The sequence below is a fragment of the Knufia obscura genome, assembly GCF_036327395.1.
Source record: "Knufia obscura strain CCFEE 5817 isolate CBS 148926 chromosome Unknown scaffold_4, whole genome shotgun sequence".
Classification (NCBI taxonomy): Eukaryota; Fungi; Ascomycota; class Eurotiomycetes; order Chaetothyriales; family Trichomeriaceae; genus Knufia; species Knufia obscura.
The window spans coordinates 2,048,583-2,072,644 of record NW_027042690.1 but is presented as its reverse complement, the minus strand read 5'-3'; the positions used below and the strand labels follow the sequence as shown (position 1 = coordinate 2,072,644).

The window sequence follows — 24,062 nt, the reverse complement described above, 5'->3', positions numbered from 1 at the left end:
GAAAGAACCAAAGACGATGTAGCCGACCGGGCAGGCTACTTCGCTCCAAAATCCAGCTTACGTGCGACTCCAGAGAACTTCTCATCCACAACACCAGGCTTGAGACCGATTTCTTTCGCGACCTCCTTCTCATCAGGCCTTTTCCGGGGCAAATGCTCCTTATCTGTCGGCCGCGGCTCAGTCTGCCACCACTCATGCTCAAGACACTGCTTCGCGCTCGGCCGCCTCCTCGGATCAAAGGTCATCGTCCACATCAACAGCTCCAAGCCGACATCATCGATGTTACTGAACCACCTTCGAAACTCTCCCTTGCCAGCCGGCGCCTTGTACGGCTCCATCTCAACATAGTCCGGCAACTTCGATACACCCGGCCAGTTATCCTCCCTCGGTGTACCCAACGACTGATTCAACAGATCAAGCTGGCCGAGCACCGTCTGCCTCGTCTCCTGCGCCATATCCTCATCAGCAAACCCAATAAACGCACGCCTAATCAACAACTCAGCCAGAATCATCCCACACGACCACACATCAACCTGCCCACTATAATGTCTCGCCCCAAACATCAACTCAGGCGGTCTGTACCAAAGCGTAATCGTCGTAGGCGTCATATTCAGATCCGGCCCAGCAAACGACCGCGCAAGACCGAAATCCGCAATCTTGAGCTCGCCATCTTCCGCAATGAGCAAATTACCGGGCTTCAAATCCCGATGTAGCACGAAATTTGAGTGGCAGAAGTAAACAGCGCGGAGTAACATGCCCATCCAGGCTTTGATGTCGGCTAGGCCGTAGGACATCTTGCTGTGGATCATGTCCTCCAGGTTACCGCACGCAAAAAACTCAATGACCATGTTTATCGTTTCGTCTTTGGTCGCGTAGACGTCGTACATGCGCACGATGTTGTTGTGGACTAGTTCCTGCAGGTACTTGATTTCGCGGATCGTGTCGGGCCCGATGCCGAAGTCCCGCTTCATGTCCGGGATTATCTTGAATCGTTTGATGGCGACGATGTGGCTTGGATCGGACTTGAGGTGGCCTTTGTAGACGACGGCGTAGGTTCCTTGGCCGAGTTCCTTGCCTTTGACGTACTTGTTTGCGATATCGCGGTTCATTTGTTCGGCCATGTCGTAGTCTGGTTCGACTTTGCGGCGCTTTGCTTGGGGTGAGTTGTGTGCCGATCGTTCTGGTTGGTGCTGTGCGGGCCTTTTGGGTGACGGGATGGCTTCTTTCATCGAGGGTTTCCTTAGTGGCAGGGCTTTGCCTAGGGGTGATCCGGATGTTGTGTTTTGCATTGAAGGCGAGAGGGGTTGTAAGGGCGACGGTGCCGCCGCCTTTGAGGGAGCCATAGTGTTGGTGTTTTGAACGAACACGAGATGAATTTGAGATGATGGATGACTTCAAACGAAGTTCACTTTCGGGATGTTCGCTGCACGTAGAAACTATGTGTTTGACTCTGGTGGATAATGGGTGTTCTTGTCGGGCACACTTGTGGTGGACTTCTTCATAGGGAGGCAGATGTTGATTTTATATACTTGAGTTGTCCAACCACAAACATTGTGATTTTACTTTTGTTTATTCTGCCAGTCTCCAAGCTCATCAGCTTTTGTCATTTGGCGATAAGACTTTAGGCCACAACGTCTCATCATAAAGCCATTCGGTGCCTTCGTCGTCGTCGTGGTTGGCAGCAACACCACCGTCACGTGCTGGCATGTTACCGCTTTTGAACTCCGCAACTTTTTGTTCGTGAAGTGCTCCCCGGACGCATCTGGCACGCGAATCAAAGCATCAGCCGGCAACCATCGACTTGTGCGCCACGAACCAGCTTCAGCATATAGCACAACGACAAGGAACCCATATTGGCGTTGCCGGCTGATAGATAGGCAAGCACGAAGCCGGCCTCCCAACCACGGGACTCTAGCGAGGAGCTGTGCTCCGCGAGCGCACCCTCAATCACAATAGTCTGTCAACATGGCAACCTCGAAATCGATATCTCCTCTCTTCGAGACCCTCCTCAGACCTTCAAGAGCATCACATTCAAGATACATCTGCACACCCTGCCTACGGCAACAACACTTCCAACACCAACACCAATACCAACAACAGCGCTCCGTCTCCAAATCCGCCAAACCAACCAAGAAACTCTCCGTCCCAAAACCCACCCCCTTCGTCCCCGATGTCCCAACCTTCCTCACCCTAATCGGCCGCGGGCTAAGTGCCCAAACCTCCAAGATTCCCTCCTGGGACAAACTCTTCACCATGTCCTCCGAGGAACTAAAAGACGCAGGCATCGAGCCTGCGAGAACGCGACGATACCTCCTCCGGTGGCGCCAGAAATTCCGCAACGGCGAGTACGGTGTAGGCGGGGACTTCAAGTACGTCCATGACGGGACGGCTGAACTCCGCGTCTGTGAAGTCCCATCGAGTCGTCCGACGTCCTTTGTGAGCGCGACGCAAACACCCGGCATGACGAAGTTGGTGCTCAATGTGCCGAGTGGGAGTAAGAGCTACAGGGATGTGATTGAGCAGGGACAGAGTACGAATGAGCTGAAGAAGCCGAAGGACTATAAGCTTGTGAATGGGCATGTTATTAGTGGGCCGTTTGCGTTGCCGGTGAAGGGAAGTCATGGGGGGGTGGTGCAGGTTAAGGTGAAGGAGGGGATGTGGGAGGATAGGTTGGGGGAGAAGGTGTTTGGGGGTGAGAGGAGACGGGCTGAGACTTTGCATAAGATGGGGGTTGCGGAGCATAGGAAGGCTGCTGGGACGGCGAGGTAAGAGATTCGAGGGAAGATGGGTTGTACATTGTATGGAAGTATTATGGTGACTGAAGTGAACGCCAATTAGAGCAATTCGCTATTGAGGGAGTGTTGTACGATATCATAGAGCACTGTCAGAGGGTAGCGCCGTGAGGCTGCGCTCCTTCGAAATGTACAAGAATGGTTCTAAATGGCCCCTGGTCCCAAGAGAAGCTGTTCACTCTGGATTTGTGGCCACTGTTACCAGTCTGTGCTCAGCTTCTGCGACTGCAGGTTCCACTACATTGTTCTGGGGACGGTCCAGCCTTACGTGCCATGACGGACGTACAGTTCTGCAGAGCACCACGAAGCATGGCGCTGCTGGAAGGTCATCGACCCAGTCATCGGCGTGATCCTCGATTGTCATTGCGATGCCCTTCGGCGAATGCATATGTCATTGGGCCGGCATGATCTCCGAACGAATGGGGCGATGAGAGGAATGATGTGTATATTAACGAGAGCACTTTTGAGTTGCTTCTGGGCCTACCGGAAGGGACCATGGTACAGGCAGGCCACGAATGTTGATACAGAAGCAATATATGTCAGACGGCCCCAGAGAAGTCGTGTGATCCAGCATGAGAGTTCTGAGACTGGCGAGTCGATTATGTGGTGGTCCCGGTGAACGTAGCGGAACAGTCCTTGAGAGCAGGAGTGTTCTGGACAGCATCATCGTCTGCCATAGGCATTTTTGTGTGCTACCTGCGGCAAGTGAGCCTTAAGAGGCTTTGAGACGGCTCACGCATATCGATATGCGTGCTCTCGAACTCTTCGCATGTCAGCAGTGGGTGCTCGCAATCAGTGATTCATTATTTGACATCTTAATCATGAGGCCCCCGCGTGTATCCCTTCGGCGGTATCGAAAGCATGATGTACTCGTATGTTAACTTAATGCGTGACGCGTGAGTTTGACATCGAGCTGTGGAACTTTCTGTGCTCTCGATCATCCTTGTCAAATTGCATGAGGTTGAAAGCGGACGAATCCTGACTCTAGCTGAGGCAAGAAAGGAGAACGCTAGGGTTGCATAAATCTCCGATGAATTTAGCTCGGTGTCGTGACGAACACGAAGTGTCAACCACATGTTTTCATGGTCTAGGGTTCTTCGTGATTTATGCTTTGGTGCAAGGTATCGATACACCATCGCGTGAGAGATATTTGTATAATTTTTTCTAGTATCAGCTCCTGTGATCAGTGTGAGAACGAGTATCAACTGAGACAGTTTCTAGCTGGAGTGGCTGGCTCGACGTTTTCGCGGACGGGCTGTGGCATTTGGGAAGGCCCGAAGGAGCCTTTGCCGCTAGATAAGTGTCGAGGATGTGCAGCTCTTCATACTCCCTGGCTGGGCAACGCCTTCAATGAGCTACTTCAGGCATTTTTGGTTGTCGCTGCGGACGAGGACGATGCTTGATTCTGTGAGCATGATGATAGGGCTGTAACTCGCACCTGATGGTTTGATAGATGAAGCAGAACTTGCAAGAAGTGAAGTGTGGAATCACATGTATCTGTAAGTTACCGAGTCGAGGAAAGTAAGGTTAGGCTCTTGTGGGATAAAATCGAACGACCGGGGTGTCCCTGGCTCAAGTGGCGTGCGGACATCAGGCATTTCCTGCAACGCTTGATGAAATTGAGATCGAGGCATGGGTAGCTATGAACATGAGGCTTGGATTATGATTAAAAGCAAAAATGATATTTCATCATAATCTAGAGAGCCGTGCGTGATTTCCGAAGCTGGAAAGCCAGAATTCGTGGTTCTTGTCCTTCCGTCTGTGAAAGTACTTGTTAGGTAACTCTGTACTCCTGTGATAGCTGCTCTCCCTTGTCCATGTCAGGCGCAAGCGAGGGCCTCTGTCATTTCGTCAAACGGTGGAGCAGCAAGGACGAGGAGGTCGGGTATTTCAAGCGAAAATGCTCGCCGTGTCAGGATCAAGGGTCATGTGTTTGAAGCTCATATCGAGTATTAACATAAACGGCAGAAGACTTCAATATTCTATGCCCGACCGCATTGTCTCGTGAGCAGGCTGTTGATGATCACCGAGTTGTGCATATCTCGGTGATGGTTCGTTGCCATTGATCCAATCAGTCTACTTTGAGTTGCAAAGCCTTGCATCAGCACGACCTCAAGTGCATGCAGCAACAGATAGCAGGGATGTCGACGGCCGCAGCGGGGAGGCACCCAGAGTTCTGGCAGATTGCCACGGGAGTTAACGAATAAGAGCAAACCCTTTGACGTTTAGCGGCTTGCGTGCCTGCTTTCTTTCAAAGCACGAAAAGTGTGAACCAGGGACATCGGGAGGGTGATCTAGGCATTAAAAGGTTAGATCAGCCACTAATTTGCGCTAAGTTGGGTCGTGAGCAGCGCCGACTCGAATCCTGCAAGGACCACCGACCATCAGCGATGCAGTTCGTCCCGTTTCGCGGCCGAGTCCACATTGTAGTACTGCTCCTCCAACAGAATTCGAGGAAGGGAGGAATTCTCACTCCAGTCTGCACTCCGGAAGAGCACTTTGTAAGGAGCCCACGAAAAGTGACCACGCTATCTGCGATCAATCCCAGCAATTGTGGTGCAGGGATCATAGGGATACTGCACGTCGACATATTCCCCGGGCTGTCAGAAGTCAGTCAAAGGAAGGTCCATGCTCTGCTGATACACCTTTTGCATCATCAACATCTATGTGTGTCGCTGCCACTGACCTCGCATTCGCTCAGTGTGCACTACCAGCCGAGATCTAGAGTATTGCCGTATTGTTCCTCGAACGATCTGAACGATTAAGGACATTCATACTGTAATAGACGCGATAGCGGAATCGCCCACCATCTTTGACGGCGACGGTAGCTTGCATCAGCTTCCAGCAACTTACCACTAATTTGTCATACCTTCCTCGCTCACTCATTAAGACCTCGAAGGGCAGGGACGATCGAAGACAGCACCCATCTTGAAGGGATCTAACTGTATCGGAGCATATACTTCAATATCGTGCATGAATTCTCACGAAGGATTGGTTGTGTTGGTGGTTGATTGAGGTACAGCTGGGACAAGACCGACTGGATACCAAACGAACAAACATGTCACTGCCCGTCCTTTCACGGCCGGCTGCCGACCCGCCTACCTCTGCCCTCCCGCCTATTCCTCAATCGAGGCACGGGAGGAAAAGCCTACCTCAGACACCTTCGCGATTGAAGACACCATCTCGGCCCTTAGCGATACCCAGCAGCCAAGGTGTTTCGTCAACGCCCGAGTTGCCGACCCTCAAGAATATACAGAATGGCAGAACAGGCCTGTCTACAGTGCAGACGCTACGCAAGGCCGTGAGCATCGGTCAATTTCCACAACCGCCGGAGTCACCGACATCTGCTACTTTTGCACCATCCGCATCTCCGCGAAAGAGAACATCTGAAGCCGGCCACTCAAGTGCCTCCACCACACCTAAACTGAAAAAGGCACCAAGGCATAGCGATGGCTCAGCTCTATATCGCATGTCCGACACCCCGTCGCTGTTAAACGCAGGCGTTTCATCTTCTGCAGTCCCGCTTGTCGACAACAAGCGCGCTTCAGACGGACTTTCTAGTGTACCATCACCTCCGCAGAGTCGCAGCTCATCCGCTAATGGCTCATATTCGACCAATGCCACCACTATTGAAGAAGGCGATGATGATCGAGGCCGTCCAAAAGATGCTGCGGAAGAACTTCAGTCTCCCAAAGGTGGGAAAGGCAAAGAACACAAAGGAAATGTGATAGTCAGTGTGCGAGTCAGGCCGGATAGCAGCGGTCATGACCAAAGTACGACGGAGGGCGAATGGATGGTCGATGGGAGACGTTCACTGATTGCCTATCGCGGAAAAGAAGGAGGAGATTATCTCTACGACAATGTCTTCGGCACCTACGACGACAACGCAAGAGTCTACGATTCCGCCGCCAAGAGACTCGTCCGCAGGGTGATGGAAGGCTACCATGGAACCGTCTTTGCTTATGGTATGACCGGAACAGGTAAAACATTTTCTATGCAAGGTACAACGACAAATTCAGGTATCATTCCGCGCGCTATAACCGATATCTTCTCATATATACGCGAAACTCCTCAAAGAGAGTTCTTACTCCGGGTCAGCTACCTTGAAATCTACAATGAGAAGATAAATGACCTGCTCGCCACTCCTGCGAATGGTGGCTCCACGCCACAAGAGGAGATCAAACTTCGGGAAGATAGCAGGCGAGGCGTGTATGCCTCACCCTTGAAGGAAGAAATCGTGCAGAGCCCAACACAATTGCTGAGAGTGATTCATAGAGGTGATATTGCAAGACGGACGGGAAGCACGCAGTGGAACGCGCGGAGTTCGCGAAGTCACGCCGTTGTCCAGATTGTGGTTGAAAGCAGGGAGAGAGTTGCGAGCGGCAGTTCTCCTGAGAGCAAAAGAGTTGGCATGCTACCGAGTGGAGTACGAGTCTCGACCTTAAGCTTAATCGATTTGGCTGGGTCTGAGCGAGCCGCAGACGACAAGGAGCGCCAGAAGGAAGGCGCGCATATCAACAAATCCCTGCTTACGCTTGGCACTGTCATCTCAAAGCTCACCAGCAAGGACAAGAACGGCAACCCAATCGATAAAGACGGCAAACATTTGCCATATCGGGACAGCAAGCTGACCAGGCTGCTACAGCCAGCACTCTCAGGTAGCTCATTGGTCTCGATATTATGCACAATCCAGATCGGAGCATCTGGACCTTCCACTGCGGCTACGACACATACGATGGAAACTTTGAACACACTCAAGTTTGCGGCTAGAGCGAAGAACAATATTGTCAGCCACGCTAAGAAGGCCACTGAAGAAGTGGGCTCTGGTGTCAACGCGGGTCTTCTTGAAAGGTATCGAAGTGAAATCGCGACCCTACGAAGTCAGCTTGAGGTTCAGAAGAAGTCAGCTGACGCCAAAGAGGAGAAGGTAGAAGAGGTCCAACTGGAACGAGAGGCTGCGAACCGTCACGAAGAGCAAATGCTAGAGATGCAACTTGCCCGAACAGCATTGAAGGAGCGAATTGAGCACTTGAACCGTTTAATCTTGTGCTCAAAATCGACAGGTGTGAATTCTGGCATGACATCAGCATTGGGCAACCACGGGCGACTCTCGACAGGCACTATGGGAGATATCGGTCCAACGAGGTCCGTCAGGTCGTCAGCCAGTCATTCCACGCTGGGCACCTTGGGGCCTACAGTCAGCCGACATCCATCGATGGCCTCTATGGGAGCAACGCCGACGTTCTCACCTGTAGTCGATGATGATGAAGACCCTGGCGAGTTGGGTGACGGTATGGCTTCTCTGCAAGCGCAAAATCGAGCACTACAAGCTGATCTCCAGGACAAAAATCGGTACATTGCAACCTTGGAGAAGCGTCTACTGCAAGCACGAAGGTCAAGTCATTCTCGCACGTCGATGGGGTTTAGCAGGGCCATGCAGGACGATGCTGATACGCAGAAGCAGCTCGACGAAAAGGACGCTGCCATCGCAGATCTCCAGAAAACAGTAGCTGCACTAAGGTCTGCCGTGCGCCAGCGATCAATAGCCGACATGACACCCGAGAGCTCTTCTGCGGAATTCAAACCAAAGAAAGGCTTGCACATTCAGCTAGATGGAGAGGCTAGCGAGCCTGTAAGATCGGTGAGTCTACCAGAGCCGACCAAGTCCTCTCCAGGAGGACTCAGTCCTTTGACGTTGCTCCTGCCGCAGAAGAACGGCGACAAGAAGCGCAGATCAGTCGACGAGATGTCGAAGATGCTAGATGAAATGATTCAGGATAAGGTGGAGAGTGGACATCTTGTCAAGGGAAAATCCGGATCTGTAAGGGTGCCGCCTCGATCAACATCGTCCCAGCGACGACACTCTAGGAGGGCGTCGAGCGCTCATACAGAGTCTGTGCCACCGCTCAACAACATGATCTCAGCGATCCGAGAACGAGATTCGATGGAGGAACCGGTCTCTGCAACATGATCGGCAGATTTCTGAACTGAAGGAATAGGATGAGGAACCAAATTTACGACGCTATGACCATATACCTTATTTTCACCGCTATGTTGTTATTGTTAGCATGGAGCTATCATGAAGGATGCTTACGCTGTGCGCCTTGACGCGAACAAGGATATTGACGCTCGCTATTTGAAATTTGCATCTGGGGTTACATTGCATTCTATCGTTGCTGGGAGTTTTCATCTGTTGAGGTAGAAGGATGTTCAAGGCAACTTGATGTAGAGGCTAAGAGGGATGGGGAGTACTACTCGGCACCCTGGTGTTCTCGTTATTGTCTGATGATCAAGAATCTGTATAGTGATGGCATTTTGAGCTTCAGCTATATCGCAATGCGAATACCATGGTGTTTGCCAGTGTTGAACCGAGCTTCGCCTGCATGATGTGCTTTGGCTACACCAAGATCTCTCTGGCTTCTCATCAAGCATTGCATGTGTGAGCCAGGCGAGGCAGGTATCAGAAGTAGACCTCCTCACTGGTTACAGCATTCGGACAAGGTGTGTTTCAGACGGGCATTTAGCACGAATAACAACGTTACACAGCGATCCTTGATCCACCTTGTCTCACGATGCCGCTAGGCTTCTCATGAAAACTGCCCCTCTATACGTCTCGACTCTACCTCGAGCCCAACACACACATTCGAGCTCGCATAGAGGGAGGTACCTATAGCACAACAATGTATGATGAGCACGTAGAGAGTTGTACAATCTCGCACTCAGGCTTCCTCTCGAAGCAATAGCGAGTCGCGGGTGTCAGGGGGTGAGTCGGGTAAGCAAGATCGCGCCTTCCCCGAAGCGACTAACGTTCCGTCCAAGGTTCCGCTTCCCTCGTCCCGAAGACCCTGTCCATTGGCTCGGCGGACGACTGAGTTCGGATGTCCTGAATTCTCGTCGACCTCTCATGGCACAGAGTATTCCTTATTCCCGTTGATCACACCTCTTTGGTGTTGGACAGCGTTACGATGATCTGCATTTCGTGTCTTTTGTAGAGGACTGCGTCTTCTTTTGATTCTCCGCTGCTGGTCACATTTCGTGTTCTTGCAGACACGACTGGATATCGTTCTTATCATTGCATATGCGACTGGATATTGTTACACAGCGTCAATCCCTATTTCAAGCAAGCAGAGCCTGGTGCTCTTGATACATTCACTCTCGCGAGTCGCAATCACTCGTTCTTTAAGATTTACCAACAGACATGACCACGAGAAACGAACAATAACGACCATAACGAAACCATAGACGTTCATTGCAAAGGAGCCGACACATACATTACCAGAACTTTATGCCCGAGAGAAGGATGTTATTAGCAAGCCGAGCACAACCTCCAAAACTGCTTCAAGTCCCCAAATCCTCAAGTCAAAATTCAGCATTCAAGGAATTCCTCCTCCACAGCCCCTTACCCTCTCCAGCATTACCCTCGATATTACCCAGACATGGCAAGAAGCCGCCAGCACTTAACACAAGGAGGACTTTACGATTCTTGACGTGGCTGTTTATTCTCACAGGCGCAATTTACCTGTTCTCATGGTTCAGAAAGGTAGAGCACAAAGTCACAGAACAAGTGTATAGACATGCGGACGGCCATTCATACGAGATAGTGGAGGATTCACAGTTACCGGATTACTCCTCACCGCTGGCAGTGACTGATGGAGCGGGGGAATCCAGGTGGACAATACACATACCCGCCAATCGAGGCTTTCCTTTGCCTGCAAAAGAATATCAAGATATATGCTCACATATGGGAGAGGTTGCTGAGCATGTCGCTGCACTAAGAGGGAACGAGAAGGAAGTACAGAATCTACAATACTATGACCAGGATCCCAACTATGTTGATGTCGCCGAAGCACAACTCAGCGATCTCATTCCCTTCGATCCGTCTTTCAAGCCGGGCGGCCAGATTCCAGTCTGCAAGTCCTCCATGATCTATGTTCTTGATGCCGCCGATGCAGGCCTTGGTGGACCTCTGCTCGGGCTATGGCTGGCTTATGGTCTTGCTCAGCGCGAGAAGCGGGCTTTCTTCATCGACGACTCTCATTTCGCCTACGGGAAATATTCGTCCTTATTCCAAAAGCCACCACCGCCCAACTGCCGTCCACCGCCACCTACACACCGAGTGCCTTGTCCTCGTATGTCTCAGCATTTAGTCGTGTCTTCAGCGACCTGGCATTGGACCTTTGGTGAGACTTTCCATCAGAAGTTCTCAGACAAGCAGATTTTCGACATGATGCACGTCGGCTACGAAGCACTTTTCAAGCTGCTACCTGACGACCAGCTGTATGTCACCAGCCGGACCGCTCAGCTGCGCAAAGAAGTAGGCGAGTCGAACCTACTCGCAGGCTTACATATCCGACGTGGCGACTGTCATCCCGACGAATTTCAGTATCAGCAAGGCTACATCCCACCAGCCGAATATGCGGCTGCCCTACAGAAGCTCGTCGAGAGCACGACTACGACTTTTCTATCGGCCACATCGAGCTCGAAGCAAAACTCCACATTTATCCTCGCATCAGACGACGCCGACATGTACCACGATCCCGAGCTCAATGGTCTCGCCATACATGCTCAAGAACGCATCTCGTTGGCATCAAACAAGCAGCTTACGGAAGGTGGTCTCGGCTGGGAAAGAGGCTTCTTCAAAGACTCATTCTGGAGCCTCGGTGTGCCCGAAAACGCTCGGAAGCAGAAGAATTTGAATAGTCCGTTACCGACGAAAGACAGCAAGTACGAGCAGGAGGTGTTTGGCACAGGGTCAGGAAATGTATTCAATTCGCACAGAGATTACAGGTCGAATCCAACGGAGGAGGCACTTCAGCTACGAAACTACGTTGGACGAGCATATCTGCTGGACCTGGCGGTGCTAGCACAGAGTGACAGGCTAGTATGTGCCGTCTCGAGCAGAGGGTGTAGGATACTGGCAGTCATGATGGGTTGGGAACAGGTCGAAAAAGGACACTGGAAGAATATCGATGAAGGAGACTCGATTGGATGGCGATCACAGCTGTGATGCTAATCCATCAACGCGCATATCTACGGTCATTCTTGCATATATTTGGCATTTAGCGGCATATACATTGGCATAAAGAACAAGATAGAAACATATACCACATCGAACGTGCTCATCACAACGACAGCATGAGGTCGAAAAACAAATGAATTCGTCCTTCATACAAAAATTCTTGAACAGTATCTGCGCCTGGCAGTAGGGCGAACTGGCCTGTACACCTCCGGTCCCGTCACCAAGCCCATTCTGCTACACTCCGTGCCTGGTCGCCAGCCAGCCACTAACTTCTTCTCCAAGCCCATTGACTACACTCATCCACATCATCACCGTCGCCGCTGTTTATGTCGACGACGCGCTTACTATTAACTTGTCGTGCGAGCACAGTTGTGCCTCCCCTTACTAAGCCACATGGTCGCGCCTCCCTCGAACGAACGGCCATCACCCGATTCCATCGGTCGTGCCTCACTTCTGAGACGAGCGCACCTCCTCCAGCATTGCTGCCTTTCTTTTAGATGTAGGTGCATTCCTAGATTGCTTGATCGTGTCTCGGGGCCTCCCAGAACACGATCGTGTTCGGCTCCATATCTGGTGTTCCTTCCTTGGTGACTCGATCGCTGCTTCTCTGGGAAGTTCGAATCGTGCTTCACTTGTTACCATGATCGCTGTTTCCTCGAGGCTACTACTCCGGCTGTGAAGGCATCGATGTCAGGTGTCAGTTGGGCCTTCGCGTAGACACCTGGCGCTCAACTGGGTGACCGTCGAACCTGCCAAATATCATGCTTACAGCTGCCAAAATGGTGCTTGATCAGTCGTTCTGGCTGAGCACTGTCTGTTGAATGAAACATCATCTATCGTTGTTGGGTTTGGTGTCCATGGCGAATTCGTCTCGGAACGTTTGAGGAGCGTTCCGTCGAATGAAGCCCTCTCCTTCAGACTTTCCCAGAATAGCAAGTTGGCGGGATTTCTCTCGAGCTCCTTCGTCGCCCATGGCACCCTTCTTGGCATTTTTCAAGGTCGCCTCGGAATCTGCCCAAAGTTGCATTCTGCGCTGAACTAGCTCGAGCTGCCTTTGGCAAGCCGCAGCTTTCTCTTCGTATCCTCTCGCTCTCTCAAAGTCGCCCTTCATTTCAAATTCTCGAGCTTTCTCTTTGTTCTTGAGATATAGAGTCCGGAACGCTCTGTCGTGCCTTAGGTACCTTGCGTCGGCAGCTTCGAGAAGAATTGGTACGAACGTCCCAGCAAAGAAGCCAAGAAGGCCCACTACTGGACGATTGAAGACTCCCATACCTGGCTCTTGCAGTGAAGCACATAGCTGTGCGGTCATGCATTCAGGAGAAGATAGTTTGCGTGCTGTTTAGAGCAACGGTAGGCCATGGAGACAAACGTCCACCGTAGCTATCACGTGACTTTCGTGACGCTCCTTCCTGCATGAGTCAAAAGAAATCTTGGCTCGGAATTCGTGAGCCACTGAGCAAGGACACAGGCTAGCAAAGTGTCTACCTTCACAACTTTCGAGATTGCTAAACGACAGAACGAAGCGTGATTTACAGGGAGCAAGTGAACATCCATCACTTCGAACAGATCGACGGTGACAAGCCTTTGGCGCATATCAACGAGAAACACTCCTACACAACAGCCCCTCCACCCGCCATCATGGCTACCAATGGTGACTTGCCGTCGGATGACGAGCTCTCTCAACCCGGCACCCCTCCCGGCGACGAGAACGACATTGAAGACCCCGAAGAGACAAATCAGCCTCCTAAATCTATTCTCAGAAACAGTGGTGTTCCTCCATCGCAGCCCGAGAGACCGACATTGCCAGAACAGCCAGACCCAAAAGATCTGAAGGTAGAAGAACTTACACCACTATCGCCGGAGATCATCGCAAGACAAGCGACAATAAATATTGGCACCATTGGCCATGTGGCTCACGGAAAGTCAACTGTGGTCAAGGCCATCTCTGGCGTGCAGACTGTTAGATTCAAGAACGAATTAGAACGAAACATTACAATCAAGCTGGGATATGCCAATGCGAAAATCTACAGATGCGACAACCCAGAATGTCCGAGACCAACATGTTATCGGAGTTATAAGTCAGAGAAAGAGGTTGATCCTCCCTGTGAAAGAGACGGTTGTAAGGGCACATACAGACTGCTACGCCATCTTTCGTGAGTTGTTCTTGACTATTACATATCCGCCCAATGGCTAATCAGTGCTCTAGATTCGTCGACTGCCCCGGCCACGATATTCTCATGAGCACCATGTTGTCCGGCGCTGCTGTCATGGACGCCGCTCTCCTCCTCATCGCTGGCAACGAAACATGTCCCCAGCCGCAAACCTCGGAACATCTTGCAGCCATCGAAATCATGAAGCTTGAGAACATCATCATTCTACAGAACAAGGTGGACCTGATGCGACAGAACGATGCTCAGACGCACTACGAGTCTATCCAAAAATTCATCAAGGGCACTGTCGCAGACGGGTCACCCATCATTCCTATTTCGGCACAACTGCGGTACAACATCGACGCAATTAACGAGTATCTGGTCACCAAGATCCCAGTGCCCATAAGAGACTTTACAGCCGCCCCACACATGATCGTCATTCGATCGTTCGACGTTAACAAGCCTGGTGCTGAGATTGAAGATCTGAAGGGTGGTGTAGCTGGTGGCAGTATCTTGACTGGTGTGCTCAAGCTCAACGACGAGATCGAGATCCGACCAGGTATCATCAGCAAAGATAGCGCAGGTGCCACTATCTGCCGACCCATTATGTCGAGGATCGTAACGCTCTTCGCCGAACACAACGACCTGAAGTTTGCTGTGCCGGGTGGTCTGATCGGTGTCGGCACAAGAGTCGACCCTACGTTGTGTCGTGCTGATCGATTGGTCGGTCAGGTACTTGGTCATAAAGGGAAGCTACCAGAAATCTACATTGAGCTTGAGGTCAACTACTTCCTCCTGAGAAGACTTTTGGGTGTCAAGACTGCAGATGGCAAGCTTAACAAGGTTGCGAAGCTCACGAAGAACGAAGTATTGATGGTTAACATTGGCTCTACGGCTACAGGTGCGAAGGTCATGGGTGTGAAGGCTGATGCTGCCAAGTTGGCGTTGACGACACCAGCATGCACAGCTGTTGGTGAGAAGGTGGCTCTGTCGAGAAGAATCGAGAAGCATTGGCGATTGATCGGATGGGCGAACATCGTTGCTGGAAACACAGTCGAGCCGGAAACGTCTTAGGAAGGCAAATCTTACGCTATGGCTGGTGGGCTTCGCGAGCTCGAGCAGGATGTCATGGTGAGTATGTAGAGTCTGACGATATTGCATGAGAAATGAGCATATGGCGACCTCTCCGCAATGTTGAATTAGACATTCAACGATCTTTCCCAGTAGAATGGCAGGCACACGAAAGACATCAAATGATCCAGATAAACCCAATTTCCAAGTTGCCATGCACACCTTGCTGAACAGCTTTGCTCCTTAGTGCCCTCCAGACTTGATATTTCTCTGCTTAATTCCACACTGACAGACTTCGTTCCTCGAAGTTCTATGTATCTCACCGAGGGTATCGTATCGGTCCAGGCCACCTATTCGTGTTCTCTTGCATCCCAGCAATGGCTTCAATCGACGAACTTTTTTCGAACATACATCCCCTAGCCATTTCTCACACCATGATACCAAACAACTTTGATCAGAGTTCCACCTAGTGAGCGCAAAGTGAAGTATCGTAAAACTTGCCCAAGGCCAAGTTTCGTGTGATCATCTTCATCATCTTGTTTAGGTCTTGCAGTAGTATCTGAGATCATCTTCTCCCGTCCTGATCTTGACAGTCCAGTTCCAAGCTCCCATCCATCCGTTCTGATAGTTTGAAACTCATCTGCAACTTCACTGCTACAACCTAACTTTCGGTGGCTTGCTCCTCCTACTTTGCCACGATCTCCTCTTTCAGCTTGATCATGTTGGCCAGCAGAGCTTCAGTATCTGACTTGACTCTCGTGGACTCTGGCTTGAGTTCACCTCAATTATTCATGTTACTTCGCTGCTCCCACTCCGCACTACCAGAATATGGTGAAGATTTACTTTGAGATCAATGTGGTATCATAACTACCATCTGATGATGTTCATCTTTAGAGCTCTGGGCCGTGCTATGCGTGCGTGGTCACGGCCCATCAACGCAGTCGGCTTGAATGCTATACTACCCATTCGGCCAAGCGGTGGGTGCCCCCCACGGTAGCCGAATGCCTTCTCTGGCACTCTGGAATATTCGTGGCCAGTACCATGTGGCATTTGACCACAAACACAATCACCATCTCAATCAAGGAGGCCCCCGCGGGATGCGGGTTCGTGTGCGCCGACTTGAGCGGGAGCCGAGCAGGCTGGTGAGGAGTTGGGGGTACTGAGGTGGGTCTTGTAGCAATGTAAGTAAGGTGAGGGTTTGGTGAGGGATGTTAGAGGGTGAGCTCATGTATGTTGGAGAGTAGTGTGATACTTGTCGAAGAGCAGGGTGACTCAGATGGGCGTCATTTGTGGATGAAGTAGAGTAGTGCTGCGTTCTGGTCTTGTTCGTTGATGGTTCATGGTGTGTTTGACGTAGACTCTGGATATGTGAGTTCCTGTGCTGCATGATCAACAGGTCAACATATTGATAGAGACCGAGGTGGGATGTCTGTTGGGCATGGCATGGCATAGTATTCGCATATCTCATTGATGGCGTCCTCCCCACCTGCAATCTGTCGTGCTTTCGTACTTTCGCTCATTCAGGATGCTTGACTACATAGACACACCCCATAGTCCCCTCCCGCCGCATACACCCAGCATCCCATTCACAGGGCTCCAGCTCAGATTCCCAACCTCAAAAGCACAATCCCATACAGCCGATGGACCCCTTTCTTGCCCTTGACCCTGGCTGCTTTGTCCTGCCGTTGCATTCGGCTGCGGTATACCACCCGTCGCACTACTGACTAGATCCCAGAGCATAACGCAACTATCATCTCCTCCTGAAGCGAGTACACCACGTTGCGTACTGGACCATTCTATGCAGTTAACACTTGCGCCGTGACCTTTCAGCTCGAGAAGGGCCTGCCCGGGCTGCCGTACGTCGAGGACTCGGATGATGTTGCTGTCTTGTGAGAAAGTTGCAAGGAGGTGTGCGTCGTGCGGCGAGGCGGCAATACGCAGGAGTGGCGGAGGAAAGGCTAGACTGTGAGAGTTTGCTCCACCACCTCGGGTGGGAGAGGATGAAAGGGCATCAGGGCTCAGCGCTAAGATGATAGTCAGTATGGGCAGAAAATAAGTTAGTGGTCACTGCTTACCCTTTTCCGACTTGTCACTAGGCTCGTAAATGATAGTGCTGTGCTCGAGCGATCGTAGATCGAACATTCTGACACTGCCATCTGCACCGCAAGAAACGAAGACATCGACGCTGTTAGCGCAGAAGCGAACGTCGAAGACCTCCTTGTCGTGGGCAATTAGTTGTGTTTTGGCGGTAAGGGTGGGTATATCCCAGATCGTGCAAGTTGTGTCGATCGAGGATGTGATGATCAGCGATGGCTGTACGATGTTCCAGTCTAAGGACGTAATAGGTGCCGTATGTTCTGGAGACTTCGAATTTGAGAGCAGTGCTAATGGTGAGAGTTTCTGCAATGGCTGGTTGTCTTTCGAGCCTTGTCTGGTAATGTTGTTGGACGAATATGAAGATGTCTCGCTCGGCAAGGACCATAACCTCAAGTGATCGCCAGATGTTGCCAACAAATCTGTGCTCTGCTTGTTCGAAGACGGTGGCTCCCATAATATTCTTGTGACTGGATATGCGTGATTTGCTTCAGCCGTCTTCACAAAATCCGTGCCTCTTTCACCCTGTGGGTTCTCGGGATCTATTTGAGTCTTGTGCGCATCGAGAATCTGTATGTAGTTGTGATTGTCCTCGAGATAACTTCCAATAGCTATCTTGCCCTGGCTGACGTTCGTCTTCGGCGGCCATTTGCACCAGTCTACAGCAAATATTGGCCATGGCGCAAGGTAGTTGCTGTTCGTGGGATGCTGTATCGGCTCTTCCAACACAGGTCCCCCTGGACTCAAATGTGTCTGTAATAAATCTGCTTCGGTTCGTGGCCTTATGTCTGCGAGGCCTAGCGGAGAGTATGACTGTGGACCAAAGGCGGAAGAAGGAGGAGCATATGATGAAGCTGGGGACATGTACTTCTGGGTGTCTGGAGTATTTGAGAAGGCCTTGTATTTAGGAGTACCGGGATCCATATTGCCTGGGCTCGACTTCGAATAACTATGGGATGTGCTGACTGTAGGTCTCGCGGACAGAGAGGAAGGAGGAGGCTGCTGTAGCTGGGTTGATATCTGAGGTAAAGGCGGTAATTGCGGTGCTTGACTGGGTAGTCCTCTTGACTGGCCTGCTTGCAGTGCGCCGGGCACCGAAGCAGGAGGATGACCTGGTGTTGGGGGCTGTATCTGGAGGTTCACATCATTGTTGCCATATGCTGGCGGCGCACCGTAGTGGTCGCTCATCGGCGGGTTCTGGAAATTCGGTCTTCGTGGGGACAGTTGGGCAGCAGGACTCGAGGGGATTCCACCCTGCTGTTGTTGCTGGTGCTGGTGGTGGTACTGCGGAGGGGCGTACCTCAGCGACGACTGCCTGCTTATGGAACCATTGCTGTAGGTATGCGAGTGGTATCCGTGGCCTGGCTGTGGGTGTTGCTGAGCTGGCGGGTTGTTGTTGGCGGCCCAGGCGTTGTTGTTCGGGGTGCCCGCCGACGCAAGAGTCTGCCCCGACTGGTACAATGCGTTCGCAGCTGAGTAGAAGTTATCGTGGGTTCCGCCTTGTCCTGCGTCGGATACTGAGTGCTGATGGTGATGAGGTTGAAATGGCATAGTCTTGGGTACAGTCTTAGTTGGAATTGGAATATATTGACATGTGCTGACTGAAGCTGCAAGTCACAGGCTCGACAGGCTATTGATCGCGGCTAGAGCGTCGACATTTCGGAATAATAATGGTCGCAGTTCAAGGGTCAATCTGTCCCAGGCACCACGGCATTAATTGTATTGTTCCTTCCTTTTCCGGCTCACTGTCTGCTTCCGTTGCAACCTCTTCTCCAAGGCATCAAGCTCCCTTCTGAGAGGTCAGCAAGGTCATTGTCATGCTCGACAATTGCACCCCTCGGCTGTGGTCGCAGTTGAGACTCCTTCACAGAGGTTGAGTATTGTGTTTCATATTCTAGATTACCCCTCACATTGAACAAAGTTCCACCGTTACAAAGCCCTACACGCGGTCTTGTTGCCTTTTGGTGTGTTGATTGAGTACTACCTGGACAAGCTCTCGCTGGCATGGACCAAGTCAACCTTCTACAGTCTTCGCAGCCCGCAGGAAGCAAAGCGCTCCTATTCCTTCCCGCCCTGCAATTGCCAATACCACGTGATGTACTCCGAGCAGCCTATCGAGATGCCTTGGAGGCGGCACTCCGACCACAACAGTCCCAGTCTGGTACAGATGTCAAGTCCTCGATATCTAGGCTAGACATCGCATTACTCTTCGACGGTGGCTCTGCGTCAAGCAGATCGGAGCTCTTTCCGGCTTTCCAAACCTTGCTAGCAGAGCTCTACACGTTGATATGTATTACTGCAGCTAGCATCGGGGTCGATCTAGATGTGGCGGGTGGAGTCGACGTACGTGCCTTTGCCCTAGATGCTCCTTATGGCGCCTCTGGCGCAGGTGGTACCTCAGAGGAATCTGAGGCTGACGCGGCATCATCGGGGCCACTGTCGGCTATTGCAACCTTTGCGGCTTCGAAGACGCCGTACGATCGTTACTTCTGTTGCCGTCTGACGGATATGGACAATGACTTACGAGATAGAGGTTTTAAAAGATACTGGAAGGCTATCGATGACATCTATGGTTTCAATGTAGTGGGCCAACAGCCACGGCATGAGCCCGAAGCTGTCCGCAAAACCATTTCGGATAAAGCGCTGACGAAGCAGAACAGCAGAAAGCACACAAGGGTTGCAGTTGGAGGCACGTTCGATCATCTCCATATTGGCCATAAACTTCTGCTCACAGCAACCATTTTCATTGCCCAACCTGGCTCTGAAGACCGAGAGATCACTGTTGGCATAACAGGTGACGAGCTTTTAGTCAACAAGAAGCATGCTTCGGTCCTTGAGTCCTGGGATATACGACAACAGCGATCAGCTGATTTTGTCGAGTCTATTCTCATCTTTCACCATGACATTCCTTCCATCCGCCATATCGAGCACGTCGATAACCCAGGTCCGAATGGCAAGATCGTCAAAGTCACATACAGCCCGCCAGGCACGAGCGGCAAAGTAACCATCAATTACGTTCGTATCGCCGACCCATTTGGTCCGACCATCACAGACGAGAGCATTTCTGCCCTTATCATCTCAGCTGAAACTCGTGCCGGCGGCAAAGCTGTCAATGACAGAAGGACTGAAAAGGGATGGGCACCATTGGAGGTATTCGAAGTTGACGTTCTCGATGCTGGCTCTGTCGATGAGACCCAAGCACAAGACCCGACGGCCGTCAAAACAAGCTTCGAAAGTAAAATTAGCAGTACTGAAATTCGAAGGCGCCTTGCTGCTGATCAGGCAAAAGCTAAGCTTTCGTAGACCATATGCTCGCTATGGCCGATCGGTCTTCGTCTGGTGGCACTTCAAGTCTACCCCCAGATTAAAGTGGAAGGGCTCGACTATTGCTGTCAGCACTGAAAATCAACGCAGCGCTGTGCTTTCCCAAGCTGGAGACCCTACTCTGAGGAACTGTTCATACCTGCCTTCGGCTGCAGCATCACTGCTAGAGGTTTTCTCAAGCAAATGGCATACCCAGTCTTCCAAGTAGCCTGATGGTCGCCAGTAACAGGCACTTCTCGAGTCCCTGCTTCTTCAGGCAAGCTTGAGAAGACTGAAAGGCAATGCAGATGCAAGTGTCTCTCATTTCTTGTCCTCCTCGGTATGTTCCAACACTTTCGCCTCACTCTTCGGAGGTCGTTCACCAAATATCGTGCTACCAACTCTGACCTCATCGCTGCCTTGCCTAATAGCACTCTCGAAGTCTTCACTCATGCCCATGCTCAACTCTAGGTCTTCTTTGCTGATACCCAGCTCTTTCGCTACCCAGTCTCTGTTTTCCCTCAGGTTAATGAAGTCCTCATTCTCTGTCTCTGCTGTCGTGGCCTTGGATCTCGCGATGGCTCCGATCGTCATCAGACCTTGCAGCTTGAGATTCGAGCATTCATCTCGTATGGTCTTGCACAAACTCAACAAATCCTCTGATTTTGGTTCGACTCCACTCTTCGACTCTTCACCCGATGTGTTGACTTGCACGAATATCCTTAACTTCTCTTCCGTGCCACCAACAGCATTCCCATCCTGCTCCTTCTGCAATTCTTCGTTCCGCTGTGCTCTTCCCTTGTCCAGCAACTGTGCCTTCTTCACGCTATCCACTGACTCAACTGCCCACAAACTGTGCACACTCTTCGCCAGCTGTGCACATTTGTTGCTCTGCAGACCCCCTATGAAGTGCCACCTTATGCTCTTCGGCAGCAGCTTAGACTTCTCCTGGAGTTCTTGGACATAGTTCTCGCCGAAATGCAGTTGTGGTGTGGAGGAACTGATATCGGATGGTGGCTGATGCAGAGCTAATATATCAGTCGCTGGTTTCAGCTTACTGACTGCTACCAGACGGGGAGGTTTGGAGATGTTCTGAGATTTGCAAGTCGTGGATATGCGGGCGTGGATCGAGGAGATGCTCTGTAGGAGGGTCGAGGCGCGCGTCGGATCGACCTTGAGGGGTGACATGTCAGGAGTTGTCCCACTGTTCTCATCCGTCGACATTTCGAAACTGTGGCTGATGGCCCTGATCTCAACCGACGCAGCTGTTTTGCTGCCTGATTATCTGCTACAAACACTTCAACGCCATCGCTAGTCCGCTTCCCTCATGGACTCCTGCACGATTGTCTGATAGGTGACGTCAAGCCTGAGGGATCTCCCTACTGTATGATGCCTCAGGCTCAAAAATTAGCTGAGCTGGTATAAACATATAGCAGGAAGGTAGGCCGGAGACGAGATAAGCTATCTAAGGTAAACTCAAATCTCTCTCTTTTAATAACCTCGTCTAAGTCGATACCTTGCTTCGAGCTGCACGCTACCATAGACTTCATCACAATGGGAAGTCGTTCTGTCGCCACTGGGGCCAGGCCGAACCGGTCAAAAAGAATATCTTACCCAACCTCCTGGCACTAACGGAGGTGTCTTTCCTGAAGTTGTTGGCCCCCTTCACCGCCTGGATGTTCACACGTATGTTTACACGACCTCCGTCAACCAGAAGCAAGCAGGTCTCCGGTGTTTTGCACAGCAGGCGTGGATCGACCCGGGTTGCTCAGTCTGCCCTGATAAGAGAAATGGTCGTATCCCTGGCACTGTTGCGCTTCATCCTCACTCGTTCATCCAGGGCGGCGTCCTAGCTGTCTAGACTTGAGAGTCGCTACGCTAGCTAGTAACGTTTCTTATGCCTAGGTAATGGGTCGGGCAGGCCTGCTGAACCACCCAAGGTCAAATTTTGTGCCAGAATCGCAACCAAGCCGGCGGTCCCTCGGGTGAGAAGTCGAACCAGTCTAGCACGAGGCAGGCCTAGATGTGGTTCAAGACTTTACTACCCGAAGGAGTAGTAGAGGAAATACGGACCCCAAATTCGTGTTGAACAAAAGCTTAGGCTCGATTTAGGCTAGTACCTCTCATTCTTATGGGCACTTCTGCTTACCTTTGTTGACTTCAGGCATGTTTCTGCCCCAGGAAATGCATGTCCGGGGTTTTTTACTACCGGCTTGGCAATTTGATCAGAATTGCACGGACCGAACTCGATCTCAAATCGCTGTTTTGACGATTTTCAAAAGCACGCTCGCGCTTTACTACTACTACGAGTAAGGTAGGAACAATCTCAAAGTGGTCCACGCGAGCCGCATTTCAAAGATCTCTTTCGTGGTTCTGTGACCCATCAGGCCTACGCGACCCATTAGCTATAAAGACGTTAACACAGCCCAGTCGAAGACATTACAATGAGGACTATCACGTCCATGCGACCTTGATACCCCTGCTTTCATCTTCTCTCTCATCTGTCCTGATAGCCTTCGCTCTGACATTGTGGTGCTATGCAAGCTGCTATGGCGCATTTGTTTCTTGTGTCGTTCTTCTCCTTGCTTTCTTGCGTGGTCTCGACTAACACCATAATCTTCGGAGAAGATCGTAACATTACAGAATGGTTCTGGCAAACATCAGTGGTTGTGGGTTCGCAGCTATATGTCGCAGGAGGAGCATACTACAGCTACTCTGATGGTTATTTCATAGCTTATCCACTGGAACAAGATATCATCATCGATTTGAGTCAGTCGTGGACCAACGACACAATCCCCTCAAAACTCGTCTCTCGTGGTTCGGCGACAGCTGTCCGAAGACCAATGCTTTGGCACGATGAGGGTGCCAACAAGATCTACAGATACGGTGGCTGGCCGTTGGCAGAGGACGGCACATATTCACAATCACTATGGTCACTTGATACGAGTGATTTGACTTCCGGTAGTTGGTCAAGCACAACAACCACAGGCACAAATGGTCTCGAGAACGACAGTCACGCTCCTAGCGGATCTGCATATACATACGCCAATGACACTTTTTACGCGTTGGGCGGCAGCACCCCCGATTGGCAAAGTGCCATCCAGGGACTGCTACGATACGATGGTGCTACGGGAACATGGACGAACGATTCTTCTGTAGGCGCCACCTCATCAGGCTACTGGTCTATGGCAGCAGCAGCTGCTGTACCAGGCTTCGGCTCAGCAGGATATTTGGTATTTTTGGGAGGCACCACGCTCGAGACGGCACCGGGTAGTACATCAAGTATGCTGCTCATCAACTTATCGATGGTCACACATTATGACCTAGCCTCAGATACTTGGTATCAGCAGCCTGTGACAGGGGACATACCTCCTTCAAGATCATCCTTTTGCTCTGTCTCTGCATCAACGACAGATACATTCGAGCTATTCATATTCGGTGGCTCGACCGACGACACGACTGACACGAACAATGCAGACGATACTGGCTTCCTCAACGTGTACACCCTTAGCTTACCTGCCTTTCGATGGTTCAAGTCGTCAGAAAGCACAAGTTCTCGCCGTGCAAACCATCATTGTACGCTCATCGGCAACAGATAGATGATCTCCATTGGAGCTAGCAATCCGAGCGATG

The 24,062-nt window shown here is 51.2% G+C and overlaps 10 protein-coding genes across 10 annotated transcripts; 6 read left to right on the top strand and 4 right to left on the bottom strand.

Annotated features, from left to right (window-relative positions):
• Window positions 1–35: 35 nt before the first annotated feature.
• Window positions 36–1,343, bottom strand: KIN28 (TFIIH complex serine/threonine-protein kinase subunit kin28; the record flags this gene model as incomplete). The annotated part of the gene is made up of 1 exon (XM_064873141.1): window positions 36–1,343. The coding sequence occupies one exon, from the start codon at window positions 1,341–1,343 to the stop codon at window positions 36–38; it is 1,308 nt and encodes a 435-aa protein (XP_064731799.1).
• Window positions 1,344–1,965: 622 nt separating this feature from the next.
• Window positions 1,966–2,769, top strand: FYV4 (telomere length regulation protein; the record flags this gene model as incomplete). The annotated part of the gene is made up of 1 exon (XM_064873140.1): window positions 1,966–2,769. The coding sequence occupies one exon, from the start codon at window positions 1,966–1,968 to the stop codon at window positions 2,767–2,769; it is 804 nt and encodes a 267-aa protein (XP_064731798.1).
• A 3,081-nt stretch (window positions 2,770–5,850) lies between these two features.
• KIP2 (Kinesin-like protein kip2) lies at window positions 5,851–8,763 on the top strand (the record flags this gene model as incomplete). Its single annotated transcript, XM_064873139.1, has 1 exon — window positions 5,851–8,763. One exon carries the CDS (start codon window positions 5,851–5,853, stop codon window positions 8,761–8,763), a length of 2,913 nt encoding a protein of 970 aa, XP_064731797.1.
• Window positions 8,764–10,077: 1,314 nt separating this feature from the next.
• PMZ80_004714 (uncharacterized protein) lies at window positions 10,078–11,799 on the top strand (the record flags this gene model as incomplete). The annotated part of the gene is made up of 1 exon (XM_064873138.1): window positions 10,078–11,799. The coding sequence occupies one exon, from the start codon at window positions 10,078–10,080 to the stop codon at window positions 11,797–11,799; it is 1,722 nt and encodes a 573-aa protein (XP_064731796.1).
• Window positions 11,800–12,640: 841 nt separating this feature from the next.
• PMZ80_004713 (uncharacterized protein) lies at window positions 12,641–13,081 on the bottom strand (the record flags this gene model as incomplete). The annotated part of the gene is made up of 1 exon (XM_064873137.1): window positions 12,641–13,081. One exon carries the CDS (start codon window positions 13,079–13,081, stop codon window positions 12,641–12,643), a length of 441 nt encoding a protein of 146 aa, XP_064731795.1.
• A 368-nt stretch (window positions 13,082–13,449) lies between these two features.
• Window positions 13,450–15,035, top strand: GCD11 (eukaryotic translation initiation factor 2 subunit gamma; the record flags this gene model as incomplete). The annotated part of the gene is made up of 2 exons (XM_064873136.1): window positions 13,450–13,964; window positions 14,018–15,035. 2 exons carry the CDS (start codon window positions 13,450–13,452, stop codon window positions 15,033–15,035), a joined length of 1,533 nt encoding a protein of 510 aa, XP_064731794.1.
• Window positions 15,036–16,565: 1,530 nt separating this feature from the next.
• PMZ80_004711 (uncharacterized protein) lies at window positions 16,566–18,677 on the bottom strand (the record flags this gene model as incomplete). The annotated part of the gene is made up of 2 exons (XM_064873135.1): window positions 16,566–17,056; window positions 17,108–18,677. 2 exons carry the CDS (start codon window positions 18,675–18,677, stop codon window positions 16,566–16,568), a joined length of 2,061 nt encoding a protein of 686 aa, XP_064731793.1.
• A 453-nt stretch (window positions 18,678–19,130) lies between these two features.
• Window positions 19,131–20,429, top strand: PMZ80_004710 (uncharacterized protein; the record flags this gene model as incomplete). Its single annotated transcript, XM_064873134.1, has 1 exon — window positions 19,131–20,429. The coding sequence occupies one exon, from the start codon at window positions 19,131–19,133 to the stop codon at window positions 20,427–20,429; it is 1,299 nt and encodes a 432-aa protein (XP_064731792.1).
• Window positions 20,430–20,750: 321 nt separating this feature from the next.
• On the bottom strand, window positions 20,751–21,653 carry PMZ80_004709 (uncharacterized protein; the record flags this gene model as incomplete). Its single annotated transcript, XM_064873133.1, has 1 exon — window positions 20,751–21,653. The coding sequence occupies one exon, from the start codon at window positions 21,651–21,653 to the stop codon at window positions 20,751–20,753; it is 903 nt and encodes a 300-aa protein (XP_064731791.1).
• Window positions 21,654–22,978: 1,325 nt separating this feature from the next.
• On the top strand, window positions 22,979–24,028 carry PMZ80_004708 (uncharacterized protein; the record flags this gene model as incomplete). Its single annotated transcript, XM_064873132.1, has 1 exon — window positions 22,979–24,028. One exon carries the CDS (start codon window positions 22,979–22,981, stop codon window positions 24,026–24,028), a length of 1,050 nt encoding a protein of 349 aa, XP_064731790.1.
• Between the last annotated feature and the right edge of the window lie 34 nt (window positions 24,029–24,062).